The sequence below is a fragment of the Lipotes vexillifer genome, unplaced genomic scaffold (assembly GCF_000442215.2).
Source record: "Lipotes vexillifer unplaced genomic scaffold, Lipotes_vexillifer_v1.1 scaffold150, whole genome shotgun sequence".
Taxonomy (NCBI): Eukaryota; Metazoa; Chordata; class Mammalia; order Artiodactyla; family Lipotidae; genus Lipotes; species Lipotes vexillifer.
Genome location: NW_006792921.1, coordinates 7,299,370 through 7,322,370, shown reverse-complemented (window position 1 = coordinate 7,322,370; position 23,001 = coordinate 7,299,370). Strand labels below are relative to the sequence as shown.

The 23,001-nt window shown below is 47.1% G+C and overlaps 1 protein-coding gene across 1 annotated transcript in view; it reads left to right on the top strand.

Annotated features, from left to right (window-relative positions):
• The window catches only part of PDE1C (phosphodiesterase 1C), a 474,300-nt gene that overhangs the window by 81,111 nt on the left and 370,188 nt on the right, over positions 1–23,001 (top strand). Inside the window, exon 2 of the mRNA XM_007466117.1 lies at positions 14,777–14,827. Coding sequence (XP_007466179.1) covers positions 14,777–14,827 — 51 coding nt within the window. The remainder of the gene's footprint in view (positions 1–14,776; positions 14,828–23,001) is intronic.

Here is a 23,001-nt window from a genome sequence, read left to right as displayed (position 1 = left end):
CACTCTTTCAATGTGTTTCTCTTTTAAATAATTATCCCCACATGCCGGCTTTAAGATTTACTTTGCCCCTGTGAAAAGATAAGCTGGTCTTCCTACTTTATAAAAACTGGACCCTAAGTGTAATGGAAGAGTGCGAAACTAGAAGACAGCTATACAGAGAGAACTCTTAGTGGTCACTAGACCCTTCTTCTAGGAGTTACGTAAAAGCTTCTTCCAGCATCAGTTTGCAGGTAACTCACTAGTCTCTTCCCTCCTGGGCTGTGTGCAAGGTGTGGAACCTGGGAGCCTGGAGTCCTGGATCTTCTACCTGCCTGGTTCCTAACTAGCTGTATGCTGGGTCAGTGTCAGTGACTCAAGCAGAGAATGGATGGGCCAGCGTCATGGAAGATGGGCGTGACTGTGTTCAGTGATGTCTAAAATGTCATCTCGTGAATGCTGTTGAGCCAGGAAGGACCAGCTCAGTGATTTCGAGCAGGTCATGCTGGCTCCCTAAGCTTCAGTGTCCAGGGGCGGGGTGGGGGGGGGTCTCCATGGTTCTAGAGGTTTTTAAAGGCCATCATGCTGTTTAGCCTGCCTTGGGGATTCTTGGGCTCCACTGTCTGGGAAGGAAGCTGGGTGGGCCTTAGGGCGTCTGGAAGGGGCTGTTAATGAGGCACCAACAGGAGCAGGACTGAAAGCAGCCTCAGAAGCATGAAGCGTTTTAATTGGCATCTTCCACGGAATAGGAAATTAGGTGCTCAGATTTCCTACCTGTGTTCTTTCTCCCTTGGCCCCTGTCATGCTGGCTGGAGCCCAGACAGAACTGAGTTGCTGCTTGGGGACCGTCACCATGGATTTTAGGGGCTCCCAGGGAGGCCTGTGCAGAGTCTGAGTTCTCCCTTCAAGGTGGACGCCTACTGCCTTGAGAGCCACTGGGGAGGGCCTGGAAGCTTCCACTTAGCAACAGTTTCCCTCCCAGGACCTGGCAGGCCTACAGAGGAACGTACTTCTTGCCTATGCTGGAGAGGCTTCTGAGCTGTGACCCCTTCAGCTCCCCCTTCCCTCCAGCCTCCTTTGTTCTTAAGCTTGGACTTCAGAAAGTTGTCTGGTAAGGGATACCCCGCCTAAGACCATCCACTCACTGCCTCCACCTACAATTGAAAAAGTGATTCTGATGCAAAAAGTTGAGACTCTACCCTAAATAATCTAGCTCTGATCATCTATGGTTGTGCTTAGAACAACTTTGTATCAGGGCTGGACCTGCCTTTAGTTGCACAAGATGCAAGCCCCTGCTGTGCCATAGCTAGCTGTGTGATCTTGGGCAGCTCACTTCCCCTCTCTGGGCCTTGTATCCTTTCAATGCAGAAGGAAAGTTTTGAGGTAGATTATTGATTGTCAACATTTTTTCCAGCTGAGATGGTCTTGAGGTCTGTGACTCCATCTCTGCCAGTTGAACTGTGAAGATATGGAAATGCTTGGAGTTATCCTAAGGAAGGTATAGACATCTGGGGGAAAGAGCAAGGGCTTTGGAGTCAGACATACATAGGGTCAAATCCCCACCTACCAGCAAGGTGGTGGTTATCTAGTAGAACCATTGCTGACTCATATGAGCCTTTGTGCAGATTAGAAAAAGATTTCTGAAGTCACTTTCTGCTGGAAAATTTTCATGACAAATATATAAATCTGCAGTGACTATGATGTGACTTGTGCTTCCTAGAGTTGTGCAGTGCCCAACCTGGCCAGCTGTACACAACAGTTGTCTGTGTCCTTGGGCAAGTTACTCAACCTCTTTGGAACTCTGTTTGCTCATCTGGAAAAAGAAGATACGATGTCTATCTCACAGGGTAGTGGTGAGGATAGAATTGTGTGTAAAAAGCCCAGGGCTCGTAGAGTAGTTGCTCTGGAAATATAAATTTCCCTTTTCTTTTTCGAGGAATAGTCTTCCTGGGATGTAGTCTTCAGGGCCCAAAGCACCTCCTCCTCCCAAAAGAGCAGCAGGTGGCTTAGTGTTGCCAAGGTGGGTTTGGAGCTTGGAATCACATTCTGTCAGTTTGCCTCAGCTTCCGATGCTGTCTTGGGAGTTCATTCCAAGATGCCTTGGAATGTTGCCTTGGTTTGCCCCCAGTGGCAGGGCAGTTACCTGGGGCATAGAGTGGCGTCACTATTGCGAGGCAGTGGGGAGGCTCAGGAGAGCCGGGCCAGAAAGGAAGAGTAGCACAGACTGCAAGGAGCTCTTGCCTGGCCTGGGGATACCCTGGATAGCCCTCTACGTGGGCAGGGCAAGCAGAGACACACAGGCAGTTCATGCCTTGTCCTGCTCCTCCTGGCAGGTAGGGCAGAAGCACTGGTCACCCACTGAGTCAGAGGAGCTGGGGTGGAGGCTGCTGTGGCCCCTGGTTGCAGTCATGGAGCTCTCCTAACACAGAGCTGTTGGTAAGAGTACTGGCTCTGGTGTTAATTTCTCCTGCCTTTGAGTTTCAGGACTGCTACTTTTGTCCCCGCCCCCCTCCCAATTGATATGAATCAATGAATGTGATGGTATTTGGAGGTAGGGCCTTTGAGAGGTAATTAGGTCATGAGAGTGTAGCCCCCGTGATGGAATAAGTGTCGTTATATGAAGAGGAAGAGAGCTAGCCCTCCTTTCCCCACCCCCGTCTCTCATCCACGCAAGGATACAAAAAGAAGGCAGGTGCCCTTGGACAAATTCCTTAACTTTTCTGAGCTTCAATTGATTCACTTATAAGATGTAAATAATTATTATTCCCACCTCTAGAGAGTTCAGACCCTTTAGTATAATATTCAAGGACCGTCAGGACCCAGCCCCAACCTACCTTTTCAGTATCTTTCCTGGTACCTTGCACTCTGGCTATCTGAGATGCTCCCCCATTTCCCAAACACACAATCCCCGTGCACTCTCCATGCCTTTCCTTATTTTTTCCCCTCTGCAGGATATACAGTGTTTGTCTCTTCTGGGCCTGGTGAAATCCTCCTTGTTCTTCAAAGCCCTGTTCTCTGAAGGTTCTCTAGTCCTTTCCCATATCAGTTATCTATTGCTGAGTAACAAATTACCCTGTAGCTTAGTATCTGAAAGCAACAAATTACCCTGTAGCTTAGTATCTGAAAGCAACAATGAACACACATCATCTCACACAGTTCTGTGGGTCAAGAATCTAGAATCAGATTAGCTAGGTGGGTTTTGGCTCAGGGTCTCTCATGAAGTCACATTCAAGATGTCAGCTGGGGCAGCATTCATCTGAAGCCTTGACTAGTCCTGGAGGACCTGCTTCCATATGGCCACTCACATGACTGGCAAGTTGACGTTGGCTTTTGGTGGGAGGCCTCAGCTCTTCACCATGTGGACCTCTCCACAGGGCTGCTTGAGTGTCTTCACAGCGTGGCTGCCTGGTTTCCCCAGAGAAGGGATCCAAGAGAGAGCAAGGTGTGAATAGCAGTGTTTCTATGACCAGGACTTGGAAGTCACACACCATCCCTACCCCAGTATTTTGTTGGTCCCTGGGTTACTACTGACTCAGTGTGAGAAGGGAGCACACAAGGGTGTGAGCATTAGGAGGTGAGGCTCACTGGGAGCCCTCTTAGAGGCCGATATCACGTTTCCCCAACAGAATTAAGTGTTCTGGTGTTCAGCCACAATCATTTATTTACAGGGTCTTTCTGTTCTATACAGTAGATACTTGTGTGCTAGTTTTATTTATTGGATGCATTTGATCTGTTCAGCCTGCAGGCAGCTGGTAATGATGCGGTGATTTATGGTACTGGATGTAGCAGTGCTGGCAGTGCATGTCTGAGCAATGTTTAGGGGGTGTGCGCGTGCGCGCGCGCGTGTGTGTGTGGTGTGCTCGCACTCGTGCCCGGGCACATTGGCTCTCATGAGCCCAACTTACTGCGAGGTGCTTGGAGAGAAATGGAGCAGCTCTGGTTAGTCGTGGCTGTGTGGTTGACCCGTACCCTGGAGCTGAGGACCTCCTTGTTTGTTTCGGGCTTTGTGCCCTGCTGGTGGCTTGGCCAGGGTGGGCAGTGATCTTCTGGGTCAGCTGTTCTATTTAATGCCTGTGGAGGGGGGTGGGTTTCCCTTGCCCTCTCTGCTTGGACCCTCCTTCTCATGTGCACACCCTCTCAGCATCTGTCCTCAAGTAGGTTTCAAAGTCGTGCTGGGAACTGTTCTTTCTCACAGCATGGCTGAAAGAATCAAAACCACCCAGGGGCTTGTCAGGGAGCTCTTAGAAAGTGTGCTTGGCTGTTCCTTTTCAAGGTGGGTTAGGTCCTTCAACACCCTGCTTCTGGACCAGTACCATCAGCGCCACCTGGGAGCTCGTTTGAGATGCAGAATCACAGGCCCCACCCGAAACCTACTGAGACAGAATCTGCAGTTTTAACAAGATCCCCAAGTGGTTTTCATGGCTGGGGAAGTCTGAGATTCAGTGTTTTGGAAGGCAGCCTTCTGGAAAATTCAGTCCCTTTGGATGGCTCCTGAATGTACAATGCAGAAGAAGGTTCCCAGGCGCCCTGTGTATCTCCTGAGAATCAAGCAAAAAAAAGAGGCTTGGCCGAGGAGGTGGAGGTTTGGCTTCGCCTGGAGATCATTGTGGAAGTGAGTGTTAACCAGTGGGTTGCTGAGGCTTATTTAAAATAAAAACATCTCTCTTTTCTTTTGGCAATGATTTAAGTGATTTTACTTTTGTGGATAAAGGGCTTGGGATATTTTTGTCAAATGAGGAGTGGATGGGGCTTGTCAGTCTGGAGAAGAGGGGGCTCAAAGGGCTGAGGTCACTGTCGTTGTCATCAAATGTTGGAAGGACCCTGAGGAGGAATGGGAATCAGGCTTGTTCAGTGAGGGCAGAAGGAAGACCTTCAGAAGGATTCCATAATCATGAAGATGACCTTGCTAAGGTTGCAGAATTAATTAGAGGTGAAGGGGGGCCTATCTCCACAGGGGCTGAGCTGCCATCTGTAGGGGCAGTCCAGACATGAGCTGGACCTGCCCTTGTTTGGGACGTTGCAGGGGGTCTAAGCAGGACACGTGGAGCTGGACCAGTTCCAGTCCTGTGAACTGTCGAGAAAAGAAAAGGGCTCACAGAACTGGGTTCAGTTCCAGCTTTCCCATTTACTAGACCTGATTTGGGCAAGTTATTTAACTTTTCTAAGCCTCAGTTTCCTTATCTGAAAAAGGGAATAATAATACTCACCTCATGGGATGGTGTGAAAATTAAATAAAAATTATGGGTGTAAAGTTCTTGCCAGTGCCTGGCATGAAGTAAGGCTTAATACATTACAGGGTTTTTCCTTCCTCTTTTCTGTACTTATTTCCTTTGCCTTATTTGGGTTGGACTTAATTAGTTAACAGTTTGAACAGCTGGCTTGATAATTGTATTTTAATCTTGTTCATTTCTGATTCTTGTTAACTGCTAGTGGTCCTGGTTTGCTCAACTGGGGTGTTTTAATGAGGCCAGAGTAGTAAGGTGGCCCTGTATGGGCACTGCTTTGGTCACTCAGGTGTCACCCTTGTTGTGGGCCAGCAGTCCTGCAGCCCGGGGTCTGTGGTTGTCACCAGGGCATCAGCCAGGAGGGCTTGACAGAGCCTCACAGGCTGTTACCATTGGGAAGCAGCCGGGTGCATGTCGGGTGGTGGTGCTTTGGAGTGACTGCTGACTCTGGGCTGGTGTACCAGCACCTGAACTTAGAGCATGTTTAGACATATCTGCTCTTGGATAAATTCGTGTGTCCATCTGCAGATGCGACACTTTTGTAGATGGGAATAGGAAAGAAGGCAGAGTTGCAGTGAGAGGCATTTTATACTGTATCAAGAGAGGAGAGAGCTCTTTTCTCTGCTTTTTACTAACCCCTCCCTCAATTAAAAGCTTTTCTTGCCTGAGAAAGGGAGAGATTTAGGGTATGGTTGGTCCATCTCAGTCTGCTCCCAGGCCTTGAAGGTACCACACTTCTCCCCTCTCCCGGGAACAGATCCCATCATCCTCTCCATCTCCCTGGCTCTCACCTGCTCCGGGTCTCCTAGAAGCCTTCTGTTCTCCTCGCTCCAGACCACCACAGTCTCTACCTTCTGTGAACCAGGACCCTTCATTTGGCATTCAGCAGAGTTTAGATCATGTCATGTATTAATTTTATGTTTCCCCAACTTGGCCTCGGGCTTCCTGAGGTCAGGACCTGGTAGCTTGGCCAGGTGGTTTCTGCAGAAATACCAGGTACTGTAATAAATTTGTATTGCAGTAACTCCAGTAATCTGTGTCAGGAAGCTCAGTGCCAGGTCTCTGGTGTCAGTGGACTCCTGCCCACCCAAGGACCAGTTGTATCCATCCTTGAGTCCAGCAAGACATGGGGAGGAAGGGGCTCAGGGAGTGAGTGCTCAGTAGAGGTTAATAGATTGTTTGATCTGAGTAACTGGAAGCCATGGAAAGTCAGTCTGAAACCTGGCAACTTGGAAAGAGAGGCCAGGGAAAGGGAGCCAGGAAGTGATTGAAAAACGTAAAATTCACTTTTATTAATATCCCACTTTGTTACATAAAGGATTGGTGTACAGAGCAAAGTAGAAATAAAGTATAATTTGTGGAATGAGGTTGGATATAGATAGATAAACAAATGTATACAATTAGGACCAGGGAAGAAAGAAATATATTACATGAGCTTTTTCAGATGACCCCAATTCCTTCAAATTAATTAAAAAAAAAACATAAAGGGCAGTCTGTTTCCCAAGCTGTCTTCTCAGGTTGGCAAAGACTTATTTGATTTTCCTCTCTGTCTGTATTTCATCGCACCCTGGGTTGAATGAGCTGGCGAGCCACTCTGCCCTCTGGCAGGCAAGCCTTGCCCTCTGCAAGGATCTGCCCATTACTCCAGGAGAGAAGGGCCTGGAAGGTGCACCATCCCTTCCACTCTCAAATTATCAGCACTGATGCGTCATCACTACAAATAGGTTTTATTTTCTTTTGTGCAAGAGCCTGATTCAGAGTCAATTTGACAGGCAAATGGGCCCAAAAGGTATAATGAGGCAACGCCAAGCATTTCTGAATAACGAAGTGGAGAAAGGAACAGGCTGAGGGGTGGCGAGGCCTTTTATGTCTCTGGGGCACACAGTCCAGTTGGACTGCAGAGCTCTGTTCTGTTTATGGAGCAGGAGAACAGAGTGTCTCCCTGTGTGGTGCTTCTGACCTGAGGCTCAGTGGAGGGGAGGCAAGAGGTTCTCCTGCCAGGGCTGGATTTCTCGAAAGTAAGGCTTGTCAAACAGTACTGATACTCACATGCTAAAAGTGTGATGGGTAGCATGCAGATTAAGAGCACTGGCTCTGGAATAAGGTGATATTGGATTCAGTTTCCACATCTGCCATTCGCTAGCTGTTTCATCACAGGGAATTTACTTACGTTCTCAGAGACTCAGTTTCCATATCTGGAAAATGGGGAAATAATAGTGATAACCTCAGAGAGTTGCTGTGAAGATAAAATTAGGTAATGAACGAGCAGTGCTTAGTCTGGTCCTTAGTTATATAGCAGCTCTCATTTTAAGCAAGTCAAGTAATATATTTTTATATAAGTATTTAATTAATTCAGTTACCTCTGTGAATTGTCCATTTTTTTGGCCCTATTATTTTATGGTCTATGCAACCTGGCAGAGATTTTCCCACATACCCATCCTACCTTCCCCCTCCAGCCTCTCCCCATCCCGCCCATGACAGGCTTTGGTAATGTATCACAGACACATCTTGCTAAACTCAGACTCAGCATCAGAAGGCTCCCTAACACAGTACTCTGCTCGGCCATTGCCAATCAGAGTTGTATATGTTTATGTTTAAAACATATCCTGGGGTTGTCAAGCATCAATATTTATCAAACCTAATGGGGGCAAAGGAAACCAAGCCCTTGACTTTTACCATTGACAAACCACTACGAGGGAGTTAAAGAGATGGGTACATTCCCTTCTCTGAGGATGCTGGACTTGGAGCCGGAAGAAATGGATGATATTTCCCACTCTGATGCTTGGCCTTGGTCTCATCTTGGACAAGCCACTTGATCTCTTGGAATGTCAGTTTCTTCCCCTGTTAAGAGAATAGGTCTTGCCTCCTGGGGGCTGGCTTTATGAGTTGTACTGTTTTCACGTGAAGATGAATTTGATTCTAGTTCTTATTCCCTTGTTACTGTTTTCTAACTGTGGAAGATTTAATAGGGTTAGGGAGACACCTGGTAGCTGGAGTTCCTGCATGAATGTGGCAATGAAGCTCCTCTCTTTGTAACTAGATTCTTCCTCTTCTGGATCCTGTTATTGTGAGTCCTGGCCCCTGTGACCATCTCACAAAAGCGCCCCTCTCTGCTGACCACCTCCTGGTCTTGTGCCAGGTACGAAATCCCCAGGCAGGTGACCTCCCCCAGTCTCTGTAGGCTGGTACATGGCTCTCACTGGGGCTAGAGCCATGGGGTCAGGACTTAGTGTGACTTTTCTCTAGGGGTAGCTCTCTCTGGAGCACAGCTCTTATCTGCCTACCTTTCTTGGAAGGCAAAGAGGCTAAATGGAAAGAACCTGGGCTTTGGAGCCAGGCATACCTTGATTGGGAATTCTGACACACAACTTTGTGGTCTTGGAAAAGTTACCTGACTTTTCTGAGTTCCAATGCCCTGTCTATCAAATGGGAATGACAGTCTTACTCAGTGTGAAGGCAGGGACCATGACTGATTGTTCAGGGCTTTATCTGCAATTTAGTCAATGTTTTATAAGTATTCCCGCAGGACAGAATGGATACTTAAAAAAAAAACATATTTATTGGGCTTCCCTGGTGGCACAGTGGTTAAGAATCCGCCTGCCAATGCAGGGGACACGAGTTCGATCCCTGGCCCGGGAAGATCCCACATGCCACGGAGCAACTAAGCCCGTGCGCCACAACTACTGAGCCTGCGCTCTAGAGCCCGCGAGCCACAACTACTGAAGCCCATGTGCCTAGAGCCCATGCTCCCCAACAAGAGAAGCCACCGCAGTGAGAAGCCCATGCACCTCAATGAAGTGTATGTAGCCCCCGCTCGCCGCAACTAGAGAATGCCAGTGCGCAGCAACAAAGACCCAACACAGCCAAAAATAAAAACAAATAAATTTCTAAAAAAATTATTTATTTATTTATTTATTTGGATGTGCCGGGTCTTAGTTGTGGCATGTGGGACCTTCGTTGCTATGTGCGGGATCTTCGTTGTGGCATGTGGGATCTTTAGTTGCAGCATGAGGGATCTAGTTCCCTGACCAGAGATCGAACCCGGGCCCCCTGCATTGGGAGCGCAGACTCTTAGCCACTGGACCACCAGCGAGTCCCCGGAACGAATACTTACAGAACATTTAAATGCTCAGTGGGTGTTAATGTCCTCGTACCATCTTCTTATTCTGCTTCCAGTTCTTGGCCCCCATCGCACTCTGCATGGTAGGAGGTTGGTCATTGATTCAATACTGTGCCAGGCATTTAGGCATTAGGAATATTGTAGTTTTTTCATTGGCAGAGAATCTGTGCTTGTGTGGGGATTAGACTGTAGTGGGAGGAAAACGCAGTAAACCCAGTGAATGAAGAACAGAGCATATGAGAAGGTGATAAGTGCTTCCAGGAGGGATCGTGCAAGGAAGGGGGATGAGGCAGAGGGAGAAGGGGAGTCGGGAACTGTGATCTTAATAAGGTGGTCATGGAACACCTTAATTAGAAGGTGACAGCTAGGTAAGCTGTCACTCGATCTTGGACGGAGTCTCTTTCTCCCCAGTATTCCATTCGGTTTTCCTTGCTTGGGTCTTTGCAGTTGGAAGGCAAGGTGAGGTGAGGCCAAGCATCTGTGAGCAATGCCGAGCTTCACCTTCTACAGAAACTAGGAGGGTGCCTGGAACCTCCTTCCAACACTCTCTTCTCTGAAGTCCCTTGTGTGTGGTTTTCCAGCCAGCAGGCTTCCCAAAGGACCTCACCTGGAGAGGGTCCCTGGCAAGCCCCAGAGCTAGTGGCAGAACAGCAGCCAGCCAACATGCCAGGCAGATTTCCTTGCAGGAAGCAAGGCTCTCCTGTGGAGCAGCTTTCTCATTGTGTGTTTGCCCTGGCACCCAGCACCCCAGCTGCATTTATGCTCACCCAGGTGCCAGGGTTTTCAAAACAAGGGTGGCAGTGTTTTTGGTGCTAGTTTTGGTTACAAAGCAGTGTGTACCTGCCCATGCCACCACTATGACTGTTTGGACCACCCTCCCCATCTTTTTCTGATGGCCTGGAATGTTTGTGACATTGTTGTGATGAATGTTGTGATGCTCATTGCTCTGAGTTAACTTCCTTTCTCACCATCCTGTCTCACCTGCCTCTCCCCACTGGTCTCCTTTGGAGAATCTTTAAGATTTGTTTCTGGCCAATTTTCTGCGGGGGGAAAACATAAAGCAAACATACCAGGGGCACACTTCATTTAGAATGCTGCTTCTCAAACATTAAGTAGCTTTCGAGGCAGTTGTTTAAATTCTGGAATCTTGTCTTCCCTTGCAGGATTCCATTTCAGTGGGTCTGGAATGGGACCAAGGAATCTGTATCATATCATCATTATCTTAAAGTCAGTTCCCTAGCTGAACACACTTGGATAAACCCAGAGTGAGGGACATAGTTTACCTCCCTAACTTGCTTGTATGTCAAAGCTGAATGAAATCTACTGTTGCAATCCTCCCAGAGTTTAGCCCTGTGTTGAGCTCCCAGGTGGCTCTCAGTACACGTGTATTGAAGGTTAGAGGCAATGTGAGGTGAATCCTTTTATAAAGAACCCTTCACAATGTGAAGAGTTGCCCACTAATTGATCTCCATAGTTATGTTTGCAGTCTTAACTGTTGAATTTTTCATAAAGCAGAGGCATGTCTCTGTTCAGGATTTTAATGACAAAACAATAGCACCCTGAAAAGAAGAACTGAATAGGGGTAATTATTTTTGAAGGCATCTTCCTCCCTGAATGTTGCTTTGATAAAGGTGTCTGAAGTTATACCATTTGTTAGTGCTTCTCAGCCTTAGCTGCTCATTGGAATCATCTGGGAACTTGGAAAGTATGGATGCTTGGGTCCCACCCGCTGAGGCCCTATTTAATTGGTCTGGGCATCAGGATTTTTTATAACTTCTCTGGTGATTCTTACATGTGGCCAGGGCTGCAAACCACTGACCTAGAAAGTGTGGAACCCCCTGGAGAGGGGAGTTGGTAATTCATTTCTTGAGACTTATAGGGAGTCCCCTTGGACTAAAGATAGAAGGTCCCCTGGATTCTGTGATCCAAGACTGCTCTGAAATCTGAATCTAAAATATGTTTCATGTGAATAAATATACATACATATATAGTGACCCAAACTATATATAATGGTTAATTGTTTTCTACCCCTTTAATAAAAAATTTGTTTCTGATTATAAGGACGGCACGTGCTTATCCAACTGTTGGGTTTATGTAGAAAAGTATAAAAAAGGCTGATAATCTCCCCAAATGCCAGCACACGGAAGAAATAACTGTTAATATATCTGGTGCACATCCTTCCGCTCATTTCTCTGTGGCTAAATACACACGCAGCCGAGATATACAGTTCAACACCAATGGAATTAATAATACATACCGGTCTACGTGTTATACCCAACACATCTTTTCGGTAAATCTACATAATAACTTTCCTTAAATGGTTAACTTTCCTTAAATCTACAGAATCATTTTTATGAGATCTTGCCAAATTCAAGCTCTAATTGCACTTGATAAATGGAACATCTACTTCATTGTTGACGCTTGCTAGATATTTTTTTTTTTAAATAAAAGGCAAACAGCAGTGTAGGAAAGCCCCTCTGCTGGTCTAGAAGCCCCCGTGTGTCCGAGCCGCGGCCAGCATTGTGCTGGTGGACCATCGAACATATTGGGGCAGTTTGTGGGCTCGGAACAGAGGGGCTTAGCAAGCTGGGCCACAACCACTCCTTGTTGTGCTGGTCTCTGTTGAGTCTCAGTTTCATTCTTTAAGACCTTTAAGAGGTCCTGTTTTCACCTGCCGTCTGGACCCACGCCAAGGGTATAGAAAGCCCACGCCAGTCAGCAAAGAGCTGCCTCCCGAACATCCAGGAGCCGGACTCACCCATAGGGGGCGTCTCAGTGGTGACCCATTGCTGGCCCATGGGTCTGGATGGTTACTCAGTTATTGAGAGAAGCTGACAATCTGCATTTATATTTGAAACCTCTTGATTTTTAAATGCAGACAACTAATTGTTTAAAAATTAAAGACATTGTAGGGGCCAAGCAGAACACACCTGGAGCTTTTTAGAGTCCTCTGGAAGCCAATCTGAGGGCTCTCCCTACGGAGCCATCTGTGGCACCTGGTATGAATTTCAGTCCACTTCATTCAGTTCTAAAAATATTGACGGAATGCATTATTCTGCGTGCCAGTCACTGTTTGAAAGATTGGAAACAAAAAGATGAAAAGTTATGATCCTTGTCTCGGGTGGGGTAATTTATAGTTTAGAGCAGCTGTTCTCAAAATATGCCCCCCCCACCACCAGACGTGCATTCTCAGTATCACCTGGAAACTTGTTAGAAGTGCAAACTCTCGGGCCCCATCCCAGACCCACTGAATCAGAACTTGCATTTTAAAAAACTCTGCAATTTATTTTAACAAACCTTCCTGGTAACTCTGGTGCCTGCGCGGGGCATTGCCGGTCTCACCACTGAAGCTTGAGAAGCACTGGTCTGCGCGGGGTGTGCGGAGCACGGGCAGAGGTCTGTGGACTGCAGGAGCCGTGCTGGAAGCCAGGGGAGCTTTTCAGAAATGAACGGCTCCTTCTGAATCTTAAAGGATGAGCCGGAGTGAAGCAGTGGGGAGGGGTATGTAGAGGGGAGGGGGCAAAGGAGCAGTAGCAAAGAGGACAGAGTATGTAGGGCGTGTTTGGGATTTGTCCATTTAGAGCGTGTGGCTGGGCCCTGAAGGAAGCGCTGGGAAATACAGTGAGCTGAGAAGACTAGGTGGTGCCAGGTTTTCAGTACTAGGTCAGGTTAGCTGGATTGCATCTTGTAGATGTTGGGACATCATGGGAGACCTTGGGGCACTGGGTCTGCATTTAGGAAAATAATGCTGGTAGCAGGGTTCACATTCCTTCTGGGTGGAGACAGCTCTCACTGGCCTAGATCTTGATTCCTGCCTCTCCTGGCGTGACTTGGATCTGGGTCAGCAATTCCCACCCTTGGATAGGGTGGCGGGAAGGGAGGAAAAAGCCTGTGGGTGAGGAAGCAGCCATGGCTGCGTGTGAAACTGTGACGGTGTCACGACCACCCCTCTTTCTTCCCTCAGGGAAAACACGCGCTCTCCAAGCTGAACATTTTAGTGCTTGCTGGTGTTCTCAGCAATGGCGATGGTCTTCATATTCCTACTTTAAAAGCAACCCGTCAGTTTCTGCAGCAAGCATAACCTTGCTCTATTTCTTTCTTTAGAGATCTGTAGTGTCCAAAGAGGAAACGATTTGAACCCAAGGCCGGGAAACTCACGTCAATAGCCAGCTAGGTCTTGCTCCGTTCTCCTGCCCTCCCTCTCTGTCTTCCACTCTCCATTTCTCTCTCTCTTTCTTTCCAAAATGCTGGGGTGTGAGGGATAATGGGAGCAGGATGCAATGTCACCGCCCCCTGCTGGTTGTTTTGTATAATGTCTTGTTTGTAATACATACAGAGAGTGCAGACAGTGGGGCAATGCAAATGACAGAAGCACAAAGTAGACTGAGATTAAATTCATTAATTAAAAAAATTATGGTAAATTTAAAATTTTTCACCCCTTTGAAAGGGTGAAAGGAATTTTTTGACTCCCATTCTTTGCAAAATGATGTAATACGTTTCTGAAGCAGTTATTTCTTTTGTCCTGTACTGCAAATTCTCATAGATGAGGATGATTTTAACGATTACATCGGCGATCTCCTTTATTCTGCATATGTATTGGATGTTCTTTCCTCAACTAAAATGAACAGGTTTTTCCAGTTGATTGCTCTGAATGTTCATTAAACTTGATCACGAATGTCTACAAAACACCCAAGGTTATAGTCATTATGGGCATTAAAAGTGATATTTAAAGGGGATGAAACTTGTGTTTCAATTTAACAGTTGATATCTTTTTTATCCATGAAGATGGTGTTCATAAATATAGGGGATAGTAATTATGACCCTAATCAAGATGATAAATTATATAGAGGCTTTTCAGAGGAGGGTGAACGACCCTGCTGAGAAGCGTTAGGGGTGAGGTTTTCTAGGGCAGCTCTCCAGACAATTTTCTCCATCCTCCTATTTGTTAGACTCTGAATTTAAATATCCTTCTTAACAATAACCAACCTTACTATCTTCTGAAATCCCTGCCTTGCTTTGCGCCGTGGACCAAGAAAATCAGACTGATGTCAGGTGGTTGGGGTGCGTTTGTGTGCTGAAGGACATCCCGGTGAGAGGAAGCTTAAAGCAGAAGGGTGTGCACTGGCTTTGAAGCCTGGTGTGCATGCCTCTTACTCAGTGCATGCAAGCCAGTTAACTCCTGTAAGCCTAGTAAACTAGGTATTGTTTAGGTCGTCTCCAGCTTAATTCACTATTCTAATCAGAATGATTGAGGCTCTTGACCTCGTTTAGACATTGAGAGCAGCACTGGAAATATAGAAAGAGAGGGAGAGAAGTTGCTTTTATCCTCTTACAAAGACTCTCAAAAACAGCGTAATAGTGAATCATCCAGAGGATTCGCTGTAGGTTGGGCATATTCTACGGACACATGTGCCTTGCTCTTAATCGTATCTTCCGTTTTTTTTTTTTTTTCCAGTTGCAAATGAAGCCGGAGATAAGACTGCCAGACCACTTGCCTGCTTCTCCAGTGAGTATATCTTGTTTCACTCCTTTCCTGGGCTCCTTCAGAGCCTTTTTGCCTGTGTGGTTCACCCTGCCAGGTGTCAGTAAAACACCTGCCAGTAAAAGAGTAAATATAGGAAATGTCTTCAGTGGGTTATTACTCCATTTGAGCCCCATCGCCAGTGAGTTATTCATTGCTATTGCCTTTTCACTCCTTAGAATTGTGGTTTATCAAACCGTGTCCTGGGGCTTTTCGGCTATTCGAAGTGTGGACCTGGGAGCAGCAGAATCAACATTGCCTGGTGGCTTTTTAGAAATGCGGAGCCCCAGGCTCACCCCAGACCTACTGAATCAGGGTCTGGATTTCAACAGATCCCCAGATTCCTGTGCACAATTGAGTTTGAGAAACACTGCACTGGAGAATCCCCTCAGAGTACCTTGCCGTGCGGTGGGCTTTTTCTGAAGAATGAGTGCAAAAGAGTCTATGAAATGCTTGTAGTTGTCAAGGTCCGTTACACGTGTGGAAGCATCGTCACCTCCCCACGTGGACTTAAGGGCTATTAGCTCCACTGGCTTTACCTCAGTTTGGTGATATTTTGAAGCTCAGATGGAATCTGTAACTGGTTCTCCTTTGGCACGGGGATGTTTGTAAGGGCCTAGGAGCTCCCCATCAATTTCACTTGACTCCTTTGTCTCCAGGTCTTCATCCCAATGGGTGAGCAAGGGTCAAAAGCCTCTTGATGTTTTCTGTGCCAGAGTGATCAGCAAGTAATACATTTGCAAGTTAATGCATTCCCTGGGATGAAAACCCAGATCCCAATGAAGGGAGTGGAAATACCAAGGGAGATTGAGTAGGGTTGGGTGGAGATGCTCCCCAAATGGGCTGAGCATCCAGTGGAGAAATAGTGGAACTGTAAATCAAAATAGATGGATTTTTCTTTCCAGCACCATCACTGCTTGCTGGCTTTCACTTAAAGGAATTTCACTTGTGCTTTCGGAGCCTCAGTTTTCCTATCTGAAAAATAGGAAACTCATACCCATCTTCTCTCTTTTATAAAAAACTTACCATCTTTTGAAGTGATGGCATGAGAGTCACTGCATTGTTCACACAGGGCGGACAAAGTCTTGTGTGTGGATTCTGCCAACATAAGTCTTAACACGTAGAGTCTAAAGTATCATTTCTCTGTTTATAGGGCTTCTTCCAAATTCTGCCTTCTAGCTCTTTTGGGGGGGGGGCTTCAGAACTTTGGGATTGATTCCTAAAAACGATTTTTATAGAACCGTAATAATATATGATAATGAAAGAGCATTAAGTGCTCACATTTTAGAAACTGTGTAATAAAACACTTGCTTCTCACAGGCCCCCCCTTTTCACTGCCCTCCTACCTGGAATCATTATTTTCAGAATAAGTATTTCATCCCACAGCTCAGTGAGGATGATGAATATGCTTTTAGTCCCTTTATTTTTTCGTCTCCTGAGCAGTAGTCAGGCAAATTAATAAGCTGGGGTGGTAATCCGACCACGCTGTGCAGGCTGCACCCCCATGGGAGTTTCTGCCGTTTAGAGGCTCATCACGAGGTTTGGGAAGGGGATGGAGCCCTTTAACCGAGAAGCTAGAATGAAACGTGGAGCAGTTTGGCCCTTCACAGAGAGAAGAGGGAACCTTCTCTTGTAAACGGCTTCCACAGATTCTAAATTGTGTGACTGGGTTGGAGGGATGGTGTGTCACTTGAAAGCTTATTAGTAGGAGCTAAGTGAGGATATGAGGGAAAATAATATCTATATAGGAAAAAAGTAATTAGTGGCAAACCAATTAAGTTGGGCTGATTCTGAAAAGAAAAAAAGAAAGGAAAAAAGTCTCCTGACGTAGGGCAGTGTCCTGGAAAAAAGTCAGATGGCACATTAGCTACTAAATCTTTTCATAGCAAATACTAGAGGGAAAAAATTAGGTGGCTTTTAGGAAGGGAAAAAAATCCTTAATGTAGTATTGTCTGATTGACACTCACCTCACTTCATCACACTGAAAATGACCTTTTTCACGTGAATGAAGTGTTCAGTTTAGGAAGACTGGAGGGATTTGGATGACGGACTTTCCTTTGGAGACTGGAAAATGAAATACTGCAGCATTCTCTAACGTTTGCGCCTTGCAAGACATATGAAAGCCCTGACAGTGTTCGCGGCCCAGCACGTAATTAGGAGGAATTCAGAGTGGGAGGCAAGAACACAGGCCGGTAATGTTGTGAAAACTGGACCCTCTGGGGGTTAAGCAGAAAAGAGCTCAGGGTAGGGAGGAAGGGGCTGTCCCAGTGGCCACCCGAGTAGTCCCAAGATTTTCATCCCCTTTGGGGTTTTCACATTCTGATTCCCAGTGCCTCATTTCTCTGTAGATTTTGCCCCTGCTTGAGTCCATATACTTTTCTTGATTACCCTCTACTGCAGTGGAAATGAGCTGTGATGATGATAGTAAGAAATCCTAAAGGAGAACCAGAGGAAATAGACTGTAGGAGTCATGAAGACATCTGGCTTTTCCAAGGGCTGGCTTCCCATCCTACCTTGGCCATCTAGTTTACCAGCCTTGCAGGCTCATTCCAGTCCATTTCCAAAGAGGGTCGCTTCCACAGTACAACCCTGTGCTTGGCTTTCTTCTCTATGTGACTGACACTACCACCCAGGACACTGTGCTTTCCTCAAAGAAATTGATTCAAAAATCTATGGGTCAAGCTTACTTCCTATGACTTTTAGACTGGAGATACTTGCTGTGCCATCATACAGCAGTGCTGAGGTGGTGGGTGCCGTGGAGTGAGTCCTGTGAGACTCTGGATCCTATCAGGACCCTTTGCCACCCCATCTTCATCATTTTAGTCTTAGCGGTGACTTTTGATCGACTCAGCCTTAGTCAGAGCATCTATCTAGCAACCACGGACACATAGAGTAACAAGGAAGTCATCCTCCTAGGAGTGGGTTGGGGAAGGAGCAGGAGGGAGGGAGGGGAGCCATATGCAAAAAAAGTGGAGAATATTATCTTTCCCTCCAAAACCTACAGAAGAATGACAGTGTCAAGGAGAATGAAGGATTGAGAGTGACCCCGACTCTAAGGCACCGTGTGAGCCCAAAGCACGTTGGCTTTGGGCCAATGGATGGTTTAGAATGGCTCCCACCACGAGGCTATCTGTCCTTGGGTTGGAGTCCGTGTGTGTGGGGACCACCCCTCTCTGTGCAGTGGGTGGGGTGAGTGGGCAGAGCATCTCCCATGGGTACTGCATGCAAAGCTTTCTGACAGGCAGTGCTCACACAGCTATGCGGTGTCTCCATTTTTACAAATGAGGACAGTGAGGCTGGGAGAAAACACAGAATCGCTCACTGCTGGAATTCTAGATCTTCCAGCTCCAAACGTTGGCTGTTCCCAGTGCACATGACTTCCTCCTTGGTCTAGGGGTTAGAGTTTGCGGATTCTGGGACTTGGGGATTGGGGGTCTTCCAGCTCAGTCATGGAGGTACTCAAGTTTTACCACAGGGCAGGCTTCAGAGATCCACGTGGCTGTGACCTCCACTACAGTTGGTTTCATCTGGGCTGGGAAGACTTTTCCTCCAACATGCCCTTCCACCAGCTTACTTATATCAGAAATCGCCTAAAATAAGGGAAAAACTTGATGTACAAATCCCCTTGGGAGTGGGAACACAGGGATTCATTTTTACTGTGGTGAAAATGATTGATAGCAGACCTTTTAATTGTTTTCTCCGGATACCTGAAAATGTATTCTCAGTGTGTAAAGAGAGGGGACAAAGGGGTTACTTCATTTAATTGTTCACTCGCTCATTCATTTAGTTACTCATTCAAATAGGTACTGAACACTCATCAGGGGCCTGGCTCGTCCTCGTGCTGAGGATACAAATGCTGATTAAAACAAGATCCCTGCCATCAAGGAGTGTAAAGCCTGATGTGAGAAGACAGAAAAATTAGTCAACAATGAGGAGTGTGCTGTCAGAGGGGGTCAGGAAGTGGGGGCAGAGGGAACACAGGGCAGGGCCTCTAAACAGGTTAGATCAGGTTTCCCTGCGAAGGGCATGCTTGCCTTGAGTGTTGAAGGCTGCTGCGAGTTCAACACCCTTGAGTGTTGAAGGGTGGTGTTGAGGAAGGTGTGGGAAGCATGTCCCAGGCAGAGAGAACACATGGGCACAGAGGAGCCTCGCATGTTAGGGGAACTGGCTGGAGGGGCAGCCCGGGGTCAGCCTAAGAGGGGTCTTTGTGCTAGCCCACAGAGTGGACCCTGATTCTGGGGAAGACTTTGAAGGGTGTCCCACTTGGCCAGCATCTCCCCCTCCTCCTGGAGCTGGAGGTGGCCTCAGGGGACCAGAGCTGTGTGGTGAAGAACTGGACCTCCCAGCCCAGCTCCAGACCCCAGTCAGGGGCCGAGCTCCTGGAAACCCCTGACACTGGGCTCCTGACATTGGGACTGTTGGGATGGAGTCAGCTGGCCCTGGGGCCGGGACTCCTGCTGGTCCAGATGTCTGGGATGCTGGGAGGCTGCCCTCCAGTGCCAGCCCCAGAGAGCCCTCCTCTCTGGAGAGGTCTGTTTTGTGTGTATGTCTGTCTCCCATTAGACAGTAGGCTCCTGGAGGCCAACAGACCCCTGGTTGAGCATGTATTGACTGTGCCTGGTACAGGAACAACTGCCTGTTGAATGAAGACTGAGTGAACTGCTACCCTGCCTGCAGCTGCCCCCACTCCTCCTTATCCTAACTTCCTGGGCAGGGTAGGCTCTCCCACTGCCAGCACACACACTCCCGGATCCCTCTGGATCCAGGCCTCCCTCAGGGGGCTCCCATGTACTAACGTGAGGGTCCTCAGAAGCCACGAGGGACGTGGGCTCTGGTGTCAGTCCTGGGTTTGGGTTCTGAGTCCAGGAATTCTGAATTCTGTGTGAACTTGGGCAGGTAACTTAATTACTCTAAGCAGGAGTGAGTGCTAAAATGCTTAAAAACATGTGACGTGGTCACTGACCAATCAGGACAGATGTTGGCCATGGCTGATGTGAAGGAGGGTGCAGGAGGCCTTGATAGGCCAGTCATTGGGTGGGGCGGGGGCAGCTGAGGTGGATATTGGCCCTGACTACTTGAGGTAAATAATAGGAAGCATAGTGTTTGCACACTGTAAGAGCTCAGTAAGTGTGGGTGGTTGTCATTACGTATATTACTACCCTGAGTCATTTTCCTCTCCCCGCCTACCTCTCTCCCTACCTCCCCTCCTCCTTTCCTCCCTCCATTCCTCCCTCCCTTCCTTTTACATGTGTTTATTGAAGATTTTTCTCTGCTAGGCCCTGGAGACACACAGATGAGTAAGTTTGTCTTCCAAGAGCTCACAGTCTAATCAGGGAGTTGGAGGAGTAAGTGGCTCCAGTGCAGTGTGCGGAGGGAAATGCGAGAGATTGGTACGGGAGCTATATGGGGGAGACCTCATCTGGCCTGTGTTGGGGGTGGGTTCAAGGGAGTCTTCCTGGAGGAGAAAAGGATTAGCTGAGGCTTGGGGAGTGTGTGTGGGTTAACAGGTAGAAAAGGTAGGGAAAAAAAAAAAAAAAGAAGCGATACCACTCTTCAAGGAATAAAGGCCACGTGTAGTGTTCAGACGTGGCCACAGTGTGGCAGGAAAAGCTCAGATTTGAGTGCACATCTCTACTCCAGAAGGCTTAAAAGAGGCTGCATGCAGTGCAATGGACAGAGCACCTTTCGAGAAGGGAGTGCACGGAATTGGAAGAGACTGTCCTGAGGGAGAGGTTGGCCCAGAGCTTGTGTAGCTGGGCAGCCCCATCCTGGAGTTTTGATTGCTTCCCTAATTGAGGAAGAACAGTTTCTCCCCTGAGATAAGTAATGATTGAAAAGAAAAGAGTGGTGTCAAAAGCAGTAAGAAAATGGAGCCTAATTAGTAATGCCTGCAAATTTGGCCTCTTTTGCTTTGGGAGGTAATAATCCAGGTAGTGTTGAAAATAGATTATCCCATAAAAGAGCTGGAGTAGTTTTGGTGGATGGATGATAAAGCAAAGGGAGGTCGCCTAGTATTTTTATGTTGGGTGTATGATTGGGTGAATGATCCCCTTTCCTGGGCAGAGATGGGCAGGGGCAGGCGGGGATGTACAGCTAGGGTGGGTGCTGGGTGAGCCTAGTACCTATTACACAGTAATGGCCATTGTGGAGCCCCAAGGCAAATTCACATCACGTCTGACAGAGCGCTCAAGTCCAGCCAGAGATTTTTTTCTAAACTGACTGTCACGTCAAGGAGGGTTTCTCACAAGCATCGAGTTGGGGGTGGATGGGCTACAGAACCAGGATGATGAGAACAAGGATAGGATAAAATAGGCGGGAGTAAAGGCTGAGAAATGCCATGAGCAGTGATGGGCTGTGGCTGTTGGCTGGGTGTTCAGCATTCTCAAGGGTGTGTACTATGAGCTAGAGCCATATAAAGGGCCGAGGACAGGGTAGGAAGCAGATATGGAGATTTCCTGGTTTGTCTTAAACAACTGTAACTATTTCCACACTGTTCAGATCCTCTGTAGGGCTCCAGGTCCCACCTCAGTAGTATTCACAGACCGAACATCTTCAACTCCTACTTGCTCCCGCAGACAGTTACTTTCAGCAGTGGCAGCTCTAGGGGCTTAGGGGTAGCAGTGCAGCTCAGTGGTCTTCAAAGTGGGGACCCTGGGAACTTGTTAGAGATACGAGTATTTGAGCCCTTTGCCAGATCTGCTGAATCAGAAGCTCCTGGGGGTGGGTCTCAGCAATAGGTATTTTAACAGACTCTCGTGGTGATTCTGATGCATGCCAGTATTTGAGAAGCACTGCTGTAGTTGGAAGGACTATGTTATGGTGGTGGCACAGACAGAGGTAGAGGTAAAAGGCAGCATGCAGAGCAGTACAATGATTTTATTTAGTTTATACATTACAGGATAATACAACTAGCAGTTTTCGATAACTGCTTGTAATATGTAATTGCATACAGACATAAGACAGAGCAAATGTTAATTGTCCTTGTCGAAGAATAGTATATTATTATTATTTTATTTTATTTTTATTGGAGGAGTTTGTGGGGGCTGATGGAGGTTATGGGAAGATGATCTAAAGGTCCCCCTAATCCTCCCTTGTGACTGGCACTGCTCTGCATCATCTCTTGAATCTAATCCTCTCTTTTCTAAGATCATCTCCTACCTGGCCCTGACCTTTGCTACTCCACAACAAGGTCATCATAAGAACTGCTTGGTTGGCCCCTAGCTTCTCGCTTGTAGCTTCAGATCACCCTCCACACAGTAACCTGTACCATCACGCTCTAGTTTTTGTCATGACATGTTTGTGTTTCAGAACCACAGGGAGTTACTCCCTAACTTGTGTTCATCCAAGATTTATCTGCCTGACCACAAGGGTCCCACTGCTTGTTCTTACCCCCTTTCTCCATCCCTTTCATCAAATATAGTCGTTATCAGCCATGCAAATCTGCTTGGTTCAGTAAACAGATATATCAACCCATTATCTTAGATTTGAAAAATTTCAGGTTAGACCAGAACTTGCAAATGATCCAGTCCAAACCTCACTACTTCCTGTAAAACTCATCCTCTTTGTGACATCCCTGTCAGGGGGTCATGAGCTCTCTGAAGGAACCCATCCAGTGATGGAAAACTCATCTTGTCTTAGCGAGAGTTGATGGTAATGGTCATAGTGATGGACCTGGAATGTTAGGTGTTTGGGGAACTGAAACTCACTCTGCTTTTCTGTTTTTGAATGCGTTTGATCCAGTCTTTGAATATGTCCACTATATCACTTGGTCCCCAATATGTTAGTCATTGGTCCACCAGTGGATGGCTGATGATACTATAAGTAGCTTCTAGAAGCTTGTGGACAATATGTAACCCAGATGTTAGCTGGAGGCTCTTGGTCCATTGAGATCTAGTTAAATAGGCTCAAATCACTGTTGTGTGCCCTTTGGAGGTTCAGAACAGACCTCAATGTTTCCGTGAATATCTGGGATTGACTTAGTGTTCTTCCGGCCCTGATTTCCTACCTCTCTTGATTGTGTTCCTCTGTATGCTTCTGGCTGTTTTCATATCTGCTCTGACATAGACTCAGATGCAGGCCAAAGCCCCTTCCTCTTCTCTTCTTCCCGTGTAACCAGAGGCTATTGGTCAAAGCAAGACTTGACTGAAGATTAGGGAAAG